We start from the raw sequence: 15,253 nt of genomic DNA, 5'->3' as shown, positions 1-15,253 counted from the left end.
AGTTACTGTGTTATACCTAATCAGTCATGAGAAGCTTCCTTCCCACCTTCCTAACTCCCATTTATATTACTATGACATCTTACACAGCATCAAGTTTGTCTCATCAGAATGAAGAAGTAGCATATGCTACCCTACTTGCACCAGTATGCACGGAAGAATGACAGCACTGCAACTACTGTGGAGAAGTCCAAGCTGCTAAGTAAAATGCTTCATGTACAGACAGAGATGCAAAGTGACGATTACACTTCAGTTTGTAAGAGCTAGCTAAATACAGCCTGGAACTTGTTTGTTCCTTTTAATATGCCGTGTAGTTGTCAGGGCACACAAAACAAAGTAGGAAGAAACACTCCTTATAGAAACTGCTAAAAATATAATTGGATTGTTTTCCCTAAACTATTCACAAAATCCACAACAGATTTAGTGGGTCTTTCAAACAATAAGTACAGTAGCAATTAGTGCTATGAGTGGTTTCTCTGAAAACGTAAGCTAATGTCTCTTGGGATGTTTAAATATAGAAGTGGATTTACTCATACCCCTGTGAAATAAAAGGAACATCCACACTGGAAGCTGCAGAACAGCACAGGGCTGAATATACCAACCTGGGCTGCAGCTTAGCTGCAAAGCACAGAGCTCTGCATTAACTAATTTATCCTTCTCAAGAAACAACATTGCTATTACAGTTACATTGTCAACCATACATGCTTTTGGATCATTTCAACATCTTATCTCTGCAGCACTGGGTAGTACAAAATGCAAACATCTTAACTGAATGGGGCAAAATGCGGCATCCCAGTGCTGCACAGCTTCTTTCCTTCAAATACTCTGAAACATAGTATCTAACAAGGGGACCTCTCTGGAGTTTTGCGCATGTAAATCTTAAACATATCCATTCACTCTGATTTTTCAGATACTGCTTGGAGTTTCAGGTTTGTTATAAGTGATATCCTGGAATCAAGCCTCAGGCACTTGATCTCTTCAGTCGGCTCTCTACAAATTCCCTTGGTAATTTGGTTAGATTGCATCAACAGTGTACTAAAGAAGACTGGCAAAGTTCACAAATTTGATATAACAATCCTGTATTATCATACCCAGTTAAAATCTCCATTATGAGAAACACAAGTTTTTTCTTAAAAAGAAAGCACCACAAAATGCTATGTCTGTTTTTCTATATATAACCTCTTCCCCTGTAATAGACCCTTCCTAACTCTTGAGGGCCATGCACATCTTTCAAAGTTCCTTTCAATCAAAGAATGCATAACCCTTCAGCAAGGGTGATGTAAAGCCATGTCTCGCTAAGATCATTTGAAGAAGGGTCCTCGAAGTCCTGAGCTAAACTGAAACTGAAGAACAGCCCTGCAAAAATGCAGCCTTGATCTATGAAGCTTCATCAAGAGAGTAACACTCAGCGACGGTACAGAAAGTTCAAGATGATCACGTTTCAGATGCCGATGACAAAGTTCTCTAACATTTGAACATAAAGCAGCCATTATTGCTTCAGTTCTCAGGCCCTTATAAGGGACAGATCTGTATTTGTAACTGATTAGTACACCTTCAGATCAAAATCCTATGTTAAGTTTTCTGTGAAGAGAGTGCAGCCCCTCTGAATTTTCCATTTGGACCTGAAAAGTTGGGAAGTATGTTGTCATGTTTTCCAGCTGAATGGAACTGGAAGATGTTATTTGTCTTGACAGCAGTGCAGAGACGGGGGTTCAAGAAAGACTTCTGGAGCCTACAGGAGCTTTCTTCTTTGTGCTGTCACTTTGTAAACTTCAGGGCAGCTCAAAAGAAGAATTTAGATTAGAAACCACCTATGCCTGAGAGGCAGGAAAGTGCAGATGCTTTGCTTAATTTCTCTTACCAGCTGCCCACAGCACCTGGCTATTGTTTTTTAAAGGTAAAGAATAGAGTTTTTACAGAGTACTATCACATCTGTTCCAGCCTAAGATCAGACTGGAGGAAGATGGCACTAAGGAAATAAAATATCTACGTACATATCCTAACTCCTCCAAAAGGAAACCTGGTGCTGAGAACTTAACATGAGCAGTGTTTTAGGAAATGCATGACTCTGAAGATGGTGGGTTAATTCATGGATCTCGAGACCGCAAGAAATAAATCACCGTTAAGGGGCTAACAATACCATTTGCAACTGCAGCTTTGTCTTCTGCTCTGCCAATAAGAGCCTTGTGGTAAAAAAAAAACCCTTTGTCTTAACACGAGATCTTAGGCCCTAAGTTCAAGGCTGAAAGAGGGAATACTCAGTATAGTTTGAAATGGGGGTTTGGGTTGGTTTTTTTTCCCTTTTCTTTTGAGGCCCTAGGAGTAACTGGAAAAGATCAGGCTCCAGTTGTGTGGTATTTTCCTAGCCTGGCAAATCCACAGAGGAGTGCATGGATTTGGTAAACAAAAACTCTTGAAAACAATCTTTTTGGATCTGGGCTTAAACAACAAGAAGGCATGTTTCACTGTGATGTGGCCTGCCCCAGACAGTAAAGGCAGAGTTATACCTGTGAGACATACAGAATTTTATGACATAAATCATATAGATCTTGAAGCCAGTATAGCCTTAGTATTCCAGAGTCAAAGCTGAAAGAGGCTGCAGTCAAGGTTAGAAAACAAACTGGAATACCTAAGGACTAACCCTGAGCCAGGGACCTGAAAAAGGAGGAATAAATGCTAAAGGGCTTCCAAGATGCTTGAAGATAATTTAAAAGTGAATGCTAAATTAGAGCAATCTGTAGCTGTTATGCAGTTAACACACACATACACAAAAAGCTATGACTCGGGTGTTCTTATCACTTTATTACTATCTGAATTGTGTATGAGTGGGGAAGATCCAAAAACATTCTCATCCCAGATGCTGATGGAATAACAAAAATTCCACCTAAGATACTTGCAGATAAATTCCCAACAGTAAGAGTACACAGTTGCTTAGAGGAGAATAATTAAAGATACAACAATTCAGAGAGACATATTGTCATTTCGGAAAGCACTCAACTCTAAAAATAACATAAAAAATATTTTTAGAAAGCCCAGCAGATATTTATAGACTCATAGAATCATAGAATAGTTAGGGTTGGAAAGGACCTTAAGATTATCAAGTTCCAAACCCCCTGCCACAGGCAGGGACACCTCACCCTAAACCATATTACCCAAGGCCTCGTCCAACCTAGCCTTGAACACTGCCAGGGATGAAGCATTCACAACCTCCCTGGACAACCTATTCCAGTGCCTCACTACCCTAACAGGAAAGAATTTCCTCCTTATATCCAATCTAAACTTCCCCTGTTTAAGTTTTAACCCATTACCCCTTGTTCTGTCACTACAGTCCCTAATGAAGAGTCCACCCCCAGCACCCCTATATGCATATCCTGACTCACCCAGACAGACCATACAGTTTGCCTACCAAACATAAAAAGCTTTATTTTATTTATCAATTGATTTTTACCTGTTCTAACTGCGTTGCGAGCCTGGTTGACGGTCATTTGTCCTGTTACGTGCATAAGGACCTTGGCTTGCGGACTAGTTTGGATATGCGCTGCGGAAACCACAGCTGTGGGTACTGTGCTGGAGTTCACTGCCACACCATTCCCCTGGAGCTTCTGTGATGTTCCACCAGCAGTGGAAGGGCTGACCATAGTTACCACTCGTCCTGTCTGGCCAGCAGTAGACATGGGAACTTTTGTTTGTGATGTACTTGTCACTGTCCTGCCAAAATTAAAAGCAAAATGCTAAAACACAACTAAAAAATGAGCTGGCTACTAAAACCTGCAGCTCTTCTATTACTCAATTTTAGCATTATATACAATAACAAAATCATTTTGGACCCCAAAATAGATAAACTATTTAGATACTTGTATAAAAATATACCTTGTAACTGGAGCCACATAATTCCCAGGAAAAACACCAATCTTGCTTGTATGCATGGAAGTTCCCTTGAACCAGCCATCTTGACAGCGTTCAAACACTAAGAACATTTCTCCCTTCCTCAGTTCCAGTTCATCATCTTTTCGAGGAGTGTAAGGGTATATAGCAATATACCTAAAAGACAGGAAAGTAGATGCAATTGATAAACCTAAAACAATTGAAAACATCACTTTCTGGCAGACAGAGTTCAGAGGTGAGAAGGCACAGCAGAAAGGGTTATGTGTTAGTAGATCCGTCACACTGCTACAATATTAAAACAGAAGTTATGGCAATATTAAGGGAAACAATGACCATTAAGAATATCCTCCTAACTGCACTTCAGTGCAATGAACAATAAGGCTATTCATTTTCTTAATTAACTTAGTGAACTTAATTAAATAGGTGTTTATCAACTACAAATCCCAGCATATCCAACTTCTCTCTCCCTCCACCTGCTTCTAGTATCTCTTACACTTTGTGACATGCCAGTATCTTTTTTGTGAAGGGGTGGGAAGAATGGAGAAGTTCTGTTAGTTGGGAGTAAAAAAATCAGTATCAGAACTACTTTTCAGATTGCAAAACTGGAATCTCCCTGTGCAACTGCATGTCCAAAAGAAAAATGTTACTAGAACTTGAAGTCCATGGGTAAGGTAGCTAGCAGTTACACACTTGTAAAGTTCACTTCTGTTGTTTCCTTCTAAGTAACATTAATGCATAATACAGTGCATCTGAAACCATAGTGAGAGTTCAGAAACATTTTGCATTTTTACTTCTAAAAAGACATTCTTAGGGGACAAAAATCAACAGTAAAAATAAAACTGAAGCTCCTGCAGTTGCTGCTGGAATATTCCTACGTAAGTCTTCAAATAAGATTGCACATTTTCCTATTGTCACATTAAGGAGTGTTACTGTTTTAACCACCCCAGTGTTCTATTCTCTGCCACAGTCTGAATGTAAGAAAACTTTTTAAACCGTTTACATGAAAATGTTTATATAATTACGGACCTATGGGAAATAGCATTCTAATAAATCACATTTTCTCAAAAATAATATACTTTTCTCAGGAGGCAGCCAATTAGGGCAGACAGGTGCAATATCCCCTTTTCTGAAAAAAGATCCACAATTACTTTCAGTGCTAGTCTTTTCCACTCCCGTTGTAAAAAAGCTGTAAAAAAGCAGCTTTACAAAACATTCTTTCATCAAAATTGGCTCTTGTGCACTGTAATGGCAGCATTTACTGTGTGCTTCTTTTTGCATTATAGTTTTGTTCCTTGTTGTCCACTCAGAAAACTGTGCCTTTAAAGCACCTTTGCAGATAATGCAATGTAGATCCTTGGTAAAGCAAGTCCAAAATAGGCTTTAAAGACAATTGGCAACAAAAGGTTTCACTGATACATGATTTAGGGGTGATCCACAAAGTCACATAGTGAAGCTCTATGGGAAAGGAACTGAGGTGCTTTAATTTGTGTTCACTAACTTCCTTGTTGGTTACATCATTCCAAATTTCATTAGTATCTTGATTAAGAGCAACCTTTTGAAGATGGAGGATGGGAACAAACGAGACAGGAACTTGATTAAGTACAACTAAGCACAATAACCCGTAAGAAGCAGTGTTAGAATGCTTGACACCAAAGAAACAGCCCAAATCCAGACGCACCTGCTATACTAGACATATGTTACATATGCTATACAAGACAAGGTGCTATATAAGATGCACCTGCTCTTTAGGAGTGGGAGTAAACCTGGTGGGAAAATAAAGAAAGACATAGAACAAAAGCAGTTCTTGTATTATTCAAACGTGTCCTATTTAGATGGTTCAGCCTCTCCTGAATTTCATTTTCTTTTATGGTTCTTATTCTCCAAGCTGTACACAAAGAAGTTTCCAAGACAAAAGATGTTGTCAGCAGCATGTATTAATATACAAAATATTTTCACCCAGAAGATGACACACATTTACTTGTATTACAGCTGTGAAGACACAATGCTAACTAGCAGCTTTTTACCTTCATTCCCAACTCCAACCCACTAATTAAGTGAACTGTAAAATCGTAAGTCAAATTTCAATTGCAACTTACACAAGCAGTCTGATAATGACATGCTGATACAGTAGTCTAAATGAAATACAGCACTTGGTGTTTTGGCCAAGTTATGTCACACGAGAGTAGTTTGTTCATACCATACATAACAGAAAACTTTGAGTAAATTCACTCCAATATTTGCCACTTGCGAATTATAGTCTTCATTGCTAACTCAAGGATCCATTCATCTTCTGTATGATAAACACTTTACATTTTTGAAGTGAGTCCTTTCTATACACAGCAACAGCTGATTAGATTTATTTAAGACATAAAAAACTCTCAGCATGAAGGCAGTTTCAGGGTATCACCTATATGTATGTTTTGTTGCTCTTGTTCTGAATGTATGTTTGGCATTCTAGCAGAACACAGCCAGCTGGCACGATATGAGTATGTTCAAAGTTACTGATCCTGTTCCATTTTTCTGACTGGCAAAAAGTTTCAATTTTACTTACACACTTGGACGAGTTTGTGGTCGTAAATGTGCCATTTGGTCAGTTGATGCTGATGTAGGCCTTTGTATCACACTTGCAGACTGAGGTCCAGAAGAAGCCGATGCAATGATTGCAGCAGACAAGAGAGGTGGTGGCGGAAGTGGGGGATTCATATTCTGATTTTATGAGAACAAAAAAATAGACACAGATGATCAATATTGTTTGATGAGTTGAATCAGCTGGAAAAAATAGAAAAAGGCACATGATATTCTAAGGAAATGGGGTAAAACAGCCAAGTTCTGTATTCTTTTACCTACTGGTATGATACAACTGGAGAGTTAGGTTTGTCTGTATTTCTCTTTTCCCAGTTCAAAAATCTTGAAAACTTGGCAGCTAATTAAGCAAATTACAAGCAATTTCCCAGCACAGGAAAAATGGAAAACATTGTTTCTAGTTATAACATCTTTAGGAAAGGACTCGACAAAAATTCAGAAGCCTTCCAGGAGGTAGATTTTGCGTCTTACTGCTGCCTGTACTTCAAAACATGATTGTTTTTGTAACGTGAAGCTGAAACATAATATACAATTCAGCAGCAGTGCACCCAAAACCACCCTTCTGGGGGAAATTTTCTTTTGAAGTGTGGGTTACAAAAGCCAGCACAATACGAGACCACAGTCACTGAGCTATTGTTATCACTTTCTCCTATTCTTCCAGTTTAAAGAGTTAGCTTTTGAAATTCAGTATTATCAAGATCGGTAATCTTTAACAAACACCCCAGTAGAAAGGTGCAGTTCTTCTACGGGCATATCGTAATGGGGGTCCTGCCTACAGGCTTCTATGCCTTTTGAGAATCAATGGAGCAATTGTTACCTTCTGCTCTGTAAAGCCTCAGACAATTCTTCAGTACCTTGTGTACTGACACTCCTGGGAAAAGTCTCTCACAAAAGGAGAACTTTTCCTTTCCCTCTTCCAAAAATAATTATTTGTGTTACAACACATGCAAAGAGAGTAATAAAACCCCTCCAACATTTGAAAAATTAAAACTGAATTCGTTTCAAACATAACCTTCAACTGAACACAATATTTAATACTGAAACAAAACTCTAATCCATGCCACTTCAGGTTTAGAAAACACCTGACAATAATATAAATTAAGAAAATGTCCTGAACTACTGCCTGGCTCTTCCAGTACATCAGCATATAAAAGCACAGTGTTACATTATCAGTTTGGAGATTACATAATGGAAAGTAATTTTAATTCCCCTCAAACACCCTATTTCTAAAGGTTTTTTTTTTTTTTGTTGTTTTTCTATGCAAAAACCTTGAGGGAAAATAAGTTTCAGGTGTACACTGTGCTATTATTACCTCTCTACATTTGGTGAAACTGTTAACAGCTCTCTGAACTAGTCTTATTCTATCAAGACACAGTAAAGAGCTGCACGACTTAAAGCTTTCAAATCTAGAGAAAAATCAACTAACTCTTCCAGTTTTTCAGTCAAAATTCTTACCCTTACGCATGCATGGTATATCATGAAGTATTTCTATTTTTATTTAAAGCTTTTTTTCTGATTGTACATTAACAATTTCTTAAGACCAAATAAGACCTCCTGTATCCAACACAAAGCAGGCATGATCTGCTGGAGAGCTCTGGTACACACAGTTCAGTTATTCACAAGAATGGCAATTGCATTTCCTTCACATTCTAGATCCCCATCCATAAAACAATCTTTCTAAAATATCTTGGCCCTTCATACTGCAACACCAGCTTTTCTCTTTCAGTTCTTTTACAGCAGAAGTCACTTCCTCCCTCCCAGTCAGCTTCAACAAATGTCTTCCTCTAACCCAATCTGAACATGAGCATCTAACTTCTATGCAACCTGTCTACAGAATATAAAGTCTTTTAGTCATCTAGATTCCTTTATACATGGTAGAAGCTGTAAACCCACATTAGGAGATGATTAGCTGGAAATGTGTAAAATTAAACCTATTTTTGTACAATATCAAGGTTGTCACGATTCTGCACTTCCTGCATCTCTAAAGATATAAATGCTGGGTGTTGGATTTTATTCATTTGAACACACAACACAAACTGAATTTTTAGCTGCAGCAAAAGCACCTTCCCAGCTCTAGTTTATTCTGCTTTACTCAGTTTCTGCTCCCCTCCCCGTGTCTATTACTATGGTAATGAAACCTGCAGTGAGCCACAGCCCAATTAAACTCCTAACGACTTGGCAAGTATTTAGAAATCTAAATAAACTACCCGATAGACTTCAGAGGACTAAAGCTCTTCAGCCTGCATTGCTACAACTTGATAAATAGGTCCAAATGCTCTAGCCAAGCTTTCAAGATTTTTTCTTACATGTAAACATTTTTCTAGCTATTAAGAAACATACCTACCTCCAGAGCACAAGCTAGTTTTGATGGTTTCCATATTCAACATTCTGTGACAGAATATATGCAAACTGCACATGATTCAGTAAGATATGCTTATCAAAATAATTCAGAACATTTTATTTTAGGTAGTTAAGGCAGGAAATCAGAAGTTTCTGCAATACTTTTCAGACAGGTGTATTTTCAAGTGTATAAAAAAGCAAGGAAGTGCTAATATATTTTTTAATTGGATGATGAAACGTTAATTAATATATTATTTATGTAAAACTTCAAACAGTATCTAGACTCACATTCTAGAAACACACACATATTACTAAGTTTAATTTTAATTAGGTTGTGTTCCCACTGATGATCAATAATCAGTGCATCCAAAACATAACAAAAGGCAAAGAAGTAGAAAAAAAACATTCAGTAACTGTCTTCACTCCTACAAGGTCTAGGAAAAAATGTACGACCTGCAAAATCCCTTGAGGGCTAACAAATTAAGGCTCATGTTTATCAAAATTCCTAAACTATATGTTATCAAGAACAGGGCTCTCTTGTAAAACCCCATCATTTCTTTCAGCTGCTTCCTCTTCCCAACAGAAGTTGATCTGAATTTTTGTTGGTTAAAACTCAGACAGTTCTTATATAAATGTCCTCCTGACTGCTTTACAATATTGAACCACCTGGAACAACGTAAGAGAGCACTAAATGTCATCAGTATACCACACCCTTAGCTTGTACCTCATTAGTAAGTATTCAGACTACCTTATATGCTTTATCATAGAGGGCCAATTTCTGTGTGTGTGGGCAAGAGAACAGGACCAGAAAAACCTTCAGCATGGAAGTATGTGCAAACCATCCAAATACAGACCACCTATTTCTGCTAGTTAAGTGCACGTACCAAGACATCATTTCAAAGTCAACATATTCAACCTGCAGAAGTAGCAATATGGATATCGTACCATATATACAGGTCAACTGCAGTCCAAAATACTTTTATGTTCTCAAGAGACTGTAAAAGCAGAATGAAAGGAAGGCAAGTTATCTGTTGTTGCTACATTCTGTTTTAATTCTGCTGCGTTTGAATGTAACTAACTCTGCTGTGGTATATTTTGTCTCAGTTTTCCCCTATCGTGGTTCAGATCATATACTTGCTGTAAGAGTTTTTTCAACTAGATCTCCTCCATTAGATATCTACCTTATAAATCACATCCAAGAATTTCCTCCCAAATAAATGAGCTTTACCTAATTATACATGCATATTTTCACCCAACAACTATTGAACTTGACATCTGCTATTTATATTTTATAAAGAATTCCAAACAGACTAAGTATCTACAAGGTTCAAAAATGCTAGCAGCCAAGAAGAGCAGACCAATTAGGGTTTGCCCTTAAAGGGCAAAGTTGTGGTTTGAAGTCCCAGAGAGAAGTGTAAGTGATAATATCACAGTCAAAAGCCTCAGCTGTGAGAAGTTTGTCTTGGTTCATAGCTTCTTTAATTTCAAAGGATGAAACCTCAAAACACAAAACAAGAATTAATGCTGCTGGCAAAAGAACTGCTGCTGTAAAAGAAAACTTTAAATTATCACAGGTTTTCTGAATGCAAATTTGTTTAAATGATACATGAAGCAGACGGTGTAGAAGGTAACTTGACAAAAACACTTATTCCTAAATCTTATTTGTGTAGATTTTGGCTGCAAATCTGTAAATTACTTCATGAAGCTTTTGATACCAAATAGCATCTACAAAATATTATTATGGACAAAATAAAATAGGCATTTATTGAACCACCACAGTATTTCCCAAAATAACAATGTAAAACTAAAATGTGATCCTAAACATGTACACAGATAAATGAATCACAGGCTCCTCTAGGAATTAATCTCAGCTGTCTTAGAGAAACTTGCTACCCAACAAGACAGCTCGAAGTATTTTCTCTTAACAATAAAAAAAGCTGTCTTTCTTACAGAAGAGAAGAAACTAGCTCTCCTTTGCTTCTAGATTCAGGACATATAAATGTAGCAAAGCTGCATAAATTCAGGACTACCATAAAGGAATATATCCTTCTCTTCTTCACTGATGAGGAATCATGCTCATCCTCTCTGTTTTCTTCATTCTCCCTTAATCTTAGTTTGGTGAAGAAGTAAAAAAACCTGTCTAAATGGCTTGCTCTCATGTTATAAGTACCAAATGATTGGCAGGAAGAAGATCCAATTGAATCATCTTCATGCTAAAATGAAAGCCTCCCTGTTGCAATCCAGCTTCCTTGTCATTTACTTAGTATTCAGAAATGAAGTAAAAGCCAAAACTGAAAAGCTTAGAGAAATGCAGGAATTTATACTTACAAAAGCAAAAACTGTAAAAGTAAAAGGACTCAAGCCAACCACTTCTGATGTATTAAATCATACAACCACAACTGTTTCATGGCTTAAAATTAATGCTCAGAATGTCAGGGAGGGTATTTCCAGAAGGGGAACATCTAGAAACAAGAACATGACCCTTCTCTTGACCTGTCAGAACCATTTTGCACATTTCTAAAATTAAAACAAGAGTTCATGAAGCAAGAGGAAAAGTGGACTTAAAAGACACACTTCACAGCCTGTAACTATAAACTGCATCATTTAATACCATCTACAGTAAAAGTACACAAGAACGACCTGACTCTAGCCTGAGCTGCCAGCTTGTATTTTAGTCATGTTGAAAACAAGTCAAGAAGAAACAGAACATTATGTACAGAAGGTTATTGGCTTTTAAAGGGGGTGGCAGAGAATAATTCAGATTCTCAATGGGAATTATATGCCTAATTGGAAACATAACCAGGAACATGGTTATCACAAAAGGAAAGCAGCACTCCAGGATACAGACCGATCATGTGGCAGGAGTTTCACTCCATGGTGCATTTAGCGCTGTAATTTAATTCCTGTGGGGACCAATGGTGAGAGCGCTTTTGAACAATCTTACGCAATTAAATCACCCGAGGTGGTTTAATGACTTTGCACCAGCACCAAAATAAAGTATGTTTCCATTTTGGCATCAAAGGAACTATTGATTCTTGATAACAAAAGTGTTTGTTACTGAGAAAAAAAAAGGCAACTTCTGTCAGAACTTCTGAAATGATGCTTTGAATCCTGCCCACCCCATCATCTCCAAAATGTGTCTCAGCCACAAATCAACTCAATTGCTCAATGCCTGCAGCATATATGTTAGCTAGACTTTTATTCTGCCTAAGAGCACAAAATATGCCAAAACTGATTTTGTTTGGTCAGTTCTCACAGGTATCTTCTGAAGGACTGGATTAAAGACATATAAAAGATTACATTGATTAGCATATAACCACCTCATTGTTTCTAGTAGTAGATGTGCACCTCATATCCCAGTAAAAAATAAATAATTGAAGGTCATTCCTGGTGGGCACCAAGTTGAACATGAGCTTGTAAGGTGCCCTTATGGCAAAAAGGGGTAATGATATCCTGGGCTTCATCAGGAGGAGTCTTGCCAGGAGGTCAAAAGAGATCAAACCTTCCCCTTTCCTCAGCACTGATGAGGCCAAACCTGGAGTACCATGTCCAGTTCTGGGCTCCCCAATACAAGAGACACAGACATAAAGGAGAGTCCAGTGAAGAGCCACTACCAAAGGACTAGAGCATCTCTCTTATGAGCAAAGGCTGAGAGAGCTAGGACTGTTCAGCCTAGAAAAGGCTCAGGGGAATCTCATCAGCGTAGTACCTGAAGGGAAGAGACAAAGATGATGGAGCTATGCTCTTTTCAGGGGTACTCAGTGAAACACAAACTGAAACACAGGAGATTCAGTTTGAAAATCACTAAACTGTGAGGGTGAGTGAGCACTGGGAGAAGTTGCCCAGAGAGGTTGTGCAATCTCCATCCTTGGAGATACTCAAAAGCTGTCTGTATACCATCCAGGGCAACTGGTTCTAGGTGGCCCTGCTTGAGCAGACTAGATGACCACCAGTGGTTCCTTCCTGCTCTGGGTCATTAAAATATGAATCTAAATATAAGGAAATTACTAATTGGTTCCATTAATTGGTTCCACAGCATTCAGTGTGCACAGATGATCCACATACTGAAGGAGTTGTTAATAAAAGGCCACTGAATTCCTACAGCACAACCCGTGTTACTCAGTAAGGGAGGGCAAAAGCATACTGACTGTATAACTGTCAATAATAAGGTCATCTGTCTCAAGAACAAGGATTGTGAAATAACATTTACTTGGATGAGAGCAATTAGTACATCACTAATGACAATGAAGTTTTGTGGGATCATAATGGATATTTGGCTGAACAGAAACTTTTGCTACACTCAGGCCAAATGAATGGATGCAAATTCTCAAGATCTAAACATCAGAATAACAGGATAAAAGTAAAAGGGTCATACTATCAACATTTCATCACTGAAAAAGACCATGCAGCACTGTACCCAGTTCTGGAATGCACTTACCATGCCAGAAGGAAGAACTAGAGATAATTCAGAGAATAACAGCATCATAATTTTAAGGACTGAAAAAACATAACTTACGAGTCCCAAAGAAAGCTGCCAGAATGTAACCTCTTAGCTGCAACCAAGCCACACCTAAGCATTTACTTAAACAACAGAAAGTTGATAATAGAAGACAGACAATTCTGCCTTTGATTTTGCAGACAAATGTGTACAATGATCCAAGTGACGAAAACCAACCGCATTTAGAAGCGAAACTATTCATTATGTTTTACTTGCTTTAAAGACTGCAAGGATAATTAGACACCTAAACAAGCTCAAAGTTTTTATTTGGGTTGTGTACTTTGCTGGTTTTTTTTTGGGGGAAGGTGGGAGGGGCTGAGATTTTTTGGAGTTTTTTTGTTGTCGTGTTTGGTTTGTAAGTTTTTTTTTTAAGTGAAGATTTATTATTCAACTGTGTGTCCCCTCCTTCCCCCACCCCCAGTGTCAGAGGCACATTTTTTGGACTCAAAACAAGAACTAGATATCAAGAATTCCTATGATCAAAATAAAGGCTCATGAAGTTCCCTTGAAGATCTCTGAAAACTGGTATCTACAATCTTTACCTGCAGTTAAGCTGATGCTCTCAGAAGTGCCATATGATTTAGGGCATTCCAGAACTCCCCTACCACAAGCAAAGCTTTAAAAAAAATAGTTTTCAGTTGTTTTTAAAATGAAATCCTGCACTTTTTGAAGATAATGTTATTTTCTTTGTCCAAAGGAAAGAGCACTGCAATGTATTCCTTCCTTTAAAAGTTCCTTCCTTTAAGAGATGGCCATTTGCAACAGTTTTTCATATTGATCTCCAAGAACCTAAGATGAGTTTTTCATCTGCCACAGGCATACACACAACTCAAGTCACCCTAATGAGGAGAAAGCAGTTTTGAAACTTATTTCAGATATTATTGGTAATATTAAATAAGACAAATATCTGGCAGCTGTACTCTCAAGTTGATGTATTTTTATAAGATCTTGCTTGTTTCCCCTAACCTTCCCCCTCAGCGTATCTTCTTTCCTACTCCTGCTGAAAAGAAACACTGTTCTGGAAAAAAGTGTGCTTCCTGTGTTTACTACAGGAAAATGACAGAGGAAAAATGGAGAAATGGATACACATGACAGGATGCAAACATTATTGTATCAATAATGCTTTTGCTGTAGTTCAATACATACCATTGTCACATAAACAATCACTGTAAAATTACTTTAAATCAATGGATTGGAACTCAAGACAAAAAAAAGACTGTACAGACCAAAAATCAATGGGAAGGCTGTTTTCTTGAGCGGTACTTACACCAAGAGCAGCTTGGTAGGTAACTTCTGAAGGGAAGGTAAATGAAGGCCCTGTTGTGACTGGGCTGCTAGGGGGAGGAGTCACAATTAGCCCCGTAGTACCGATATGAACCTGTCAAAGAAGAAAACACCCAGAAAGGTCAGTTCTGAGTAGCTTCATAAAAGCTGGTTTTGGCACAGCTGTATGCTTCATGGTCAGAAACACCAGTACTCACCTGTAACTTTAGAATCAATGTTTTGTTATTCATACGAACAGTACTGGATCACACTGCTCACTTTCCTCTCCTCACCCCCATGATTCAGAAACTTTGGAAATACACTGAACTAGCCATGGAAAACACACTTTTACCAATGTTGGTTTTCATTTTTTTTCCATAAAAGGCTGTCAGATCCCAAAGACATGAAAATACAACATATTACCAGCTGATATAAAATGACACCAACACTTCAAAGTCTGCATGACTACCTCTTCTCCCAAAATGTAATCTCTCTGTGAAACAGACAATTGCTCATGAACCATTGTAGCTTGTAACTAAAAGCTTTGAGGAGAGTAACAATAAATAAAGCCAGATAAATGTTTCTATTTATCACAATCAGATTAATATGGTACATTTCTAGAATTCATGTAATTTTCAAGTTGAACTCAGCTTTTACTTGCATTTATTTATTAATACCTAGTATTGT

At 37.9% G+C, this 15,253-nt stretch overlaps 1 protein-coding gene across 2 annotated transcripts in view; it reads right to left on the bottom strand.

The window, feature by feature from the left end:
• Positions 1-15,253, bottom strand: part of SH3RF1 (SH3 domain containing ring finger 1) — a 79,759-nt gene that overhangs the window by 10,667 nt on the left and 53,839 nt on the right. For both annotated transcript variants that reach the window (XM_061372850.1, XM_061372859.1), the window contains exons 6-9: positions 14,571-14,681; positions 6,434-6,588; positions 3,868-4,038; positions 3,446-3,705 (exon numbers count right to left, since the gene is read on the bottom strand). In XM_061372850.1, the coding sequence (XP_061228834.1) occupies positions 3,446-3,705; positions 3,868-4,038; positions 6,434-6,588; positions 14,571-14,681 (697 nt within the window). The remainder of the gene's footprint in view (positions 1-3,445; positions 3,706-3,867; positions 4,039-6,433; positions 6,589-14,570; positions 14,682-15,253) is intronic.

This window comes from Neopsephotus bourkii, unplaced genomic scaffold (genome assembly GCF_033783945.1).
Source record: "Neopsephotus bourkii isolate Nb327-2 ecotype Australia unplaced genomic scaffold, CSIRO-AGI_Nbou_v1 NB_168, whole genome shotgun sequence".
NCBI classification, from domain to species: Eukaryota; Metazoa; Chordata; class Aves; order Psittaciformes; family Psittacidae; genus Neopsephotus; species Neopsephotus bourkii.
Note: the sequence above shows the minus strand (reverse complement) of the source record. Positions and strands in the feature narration are given on the sequence as shown.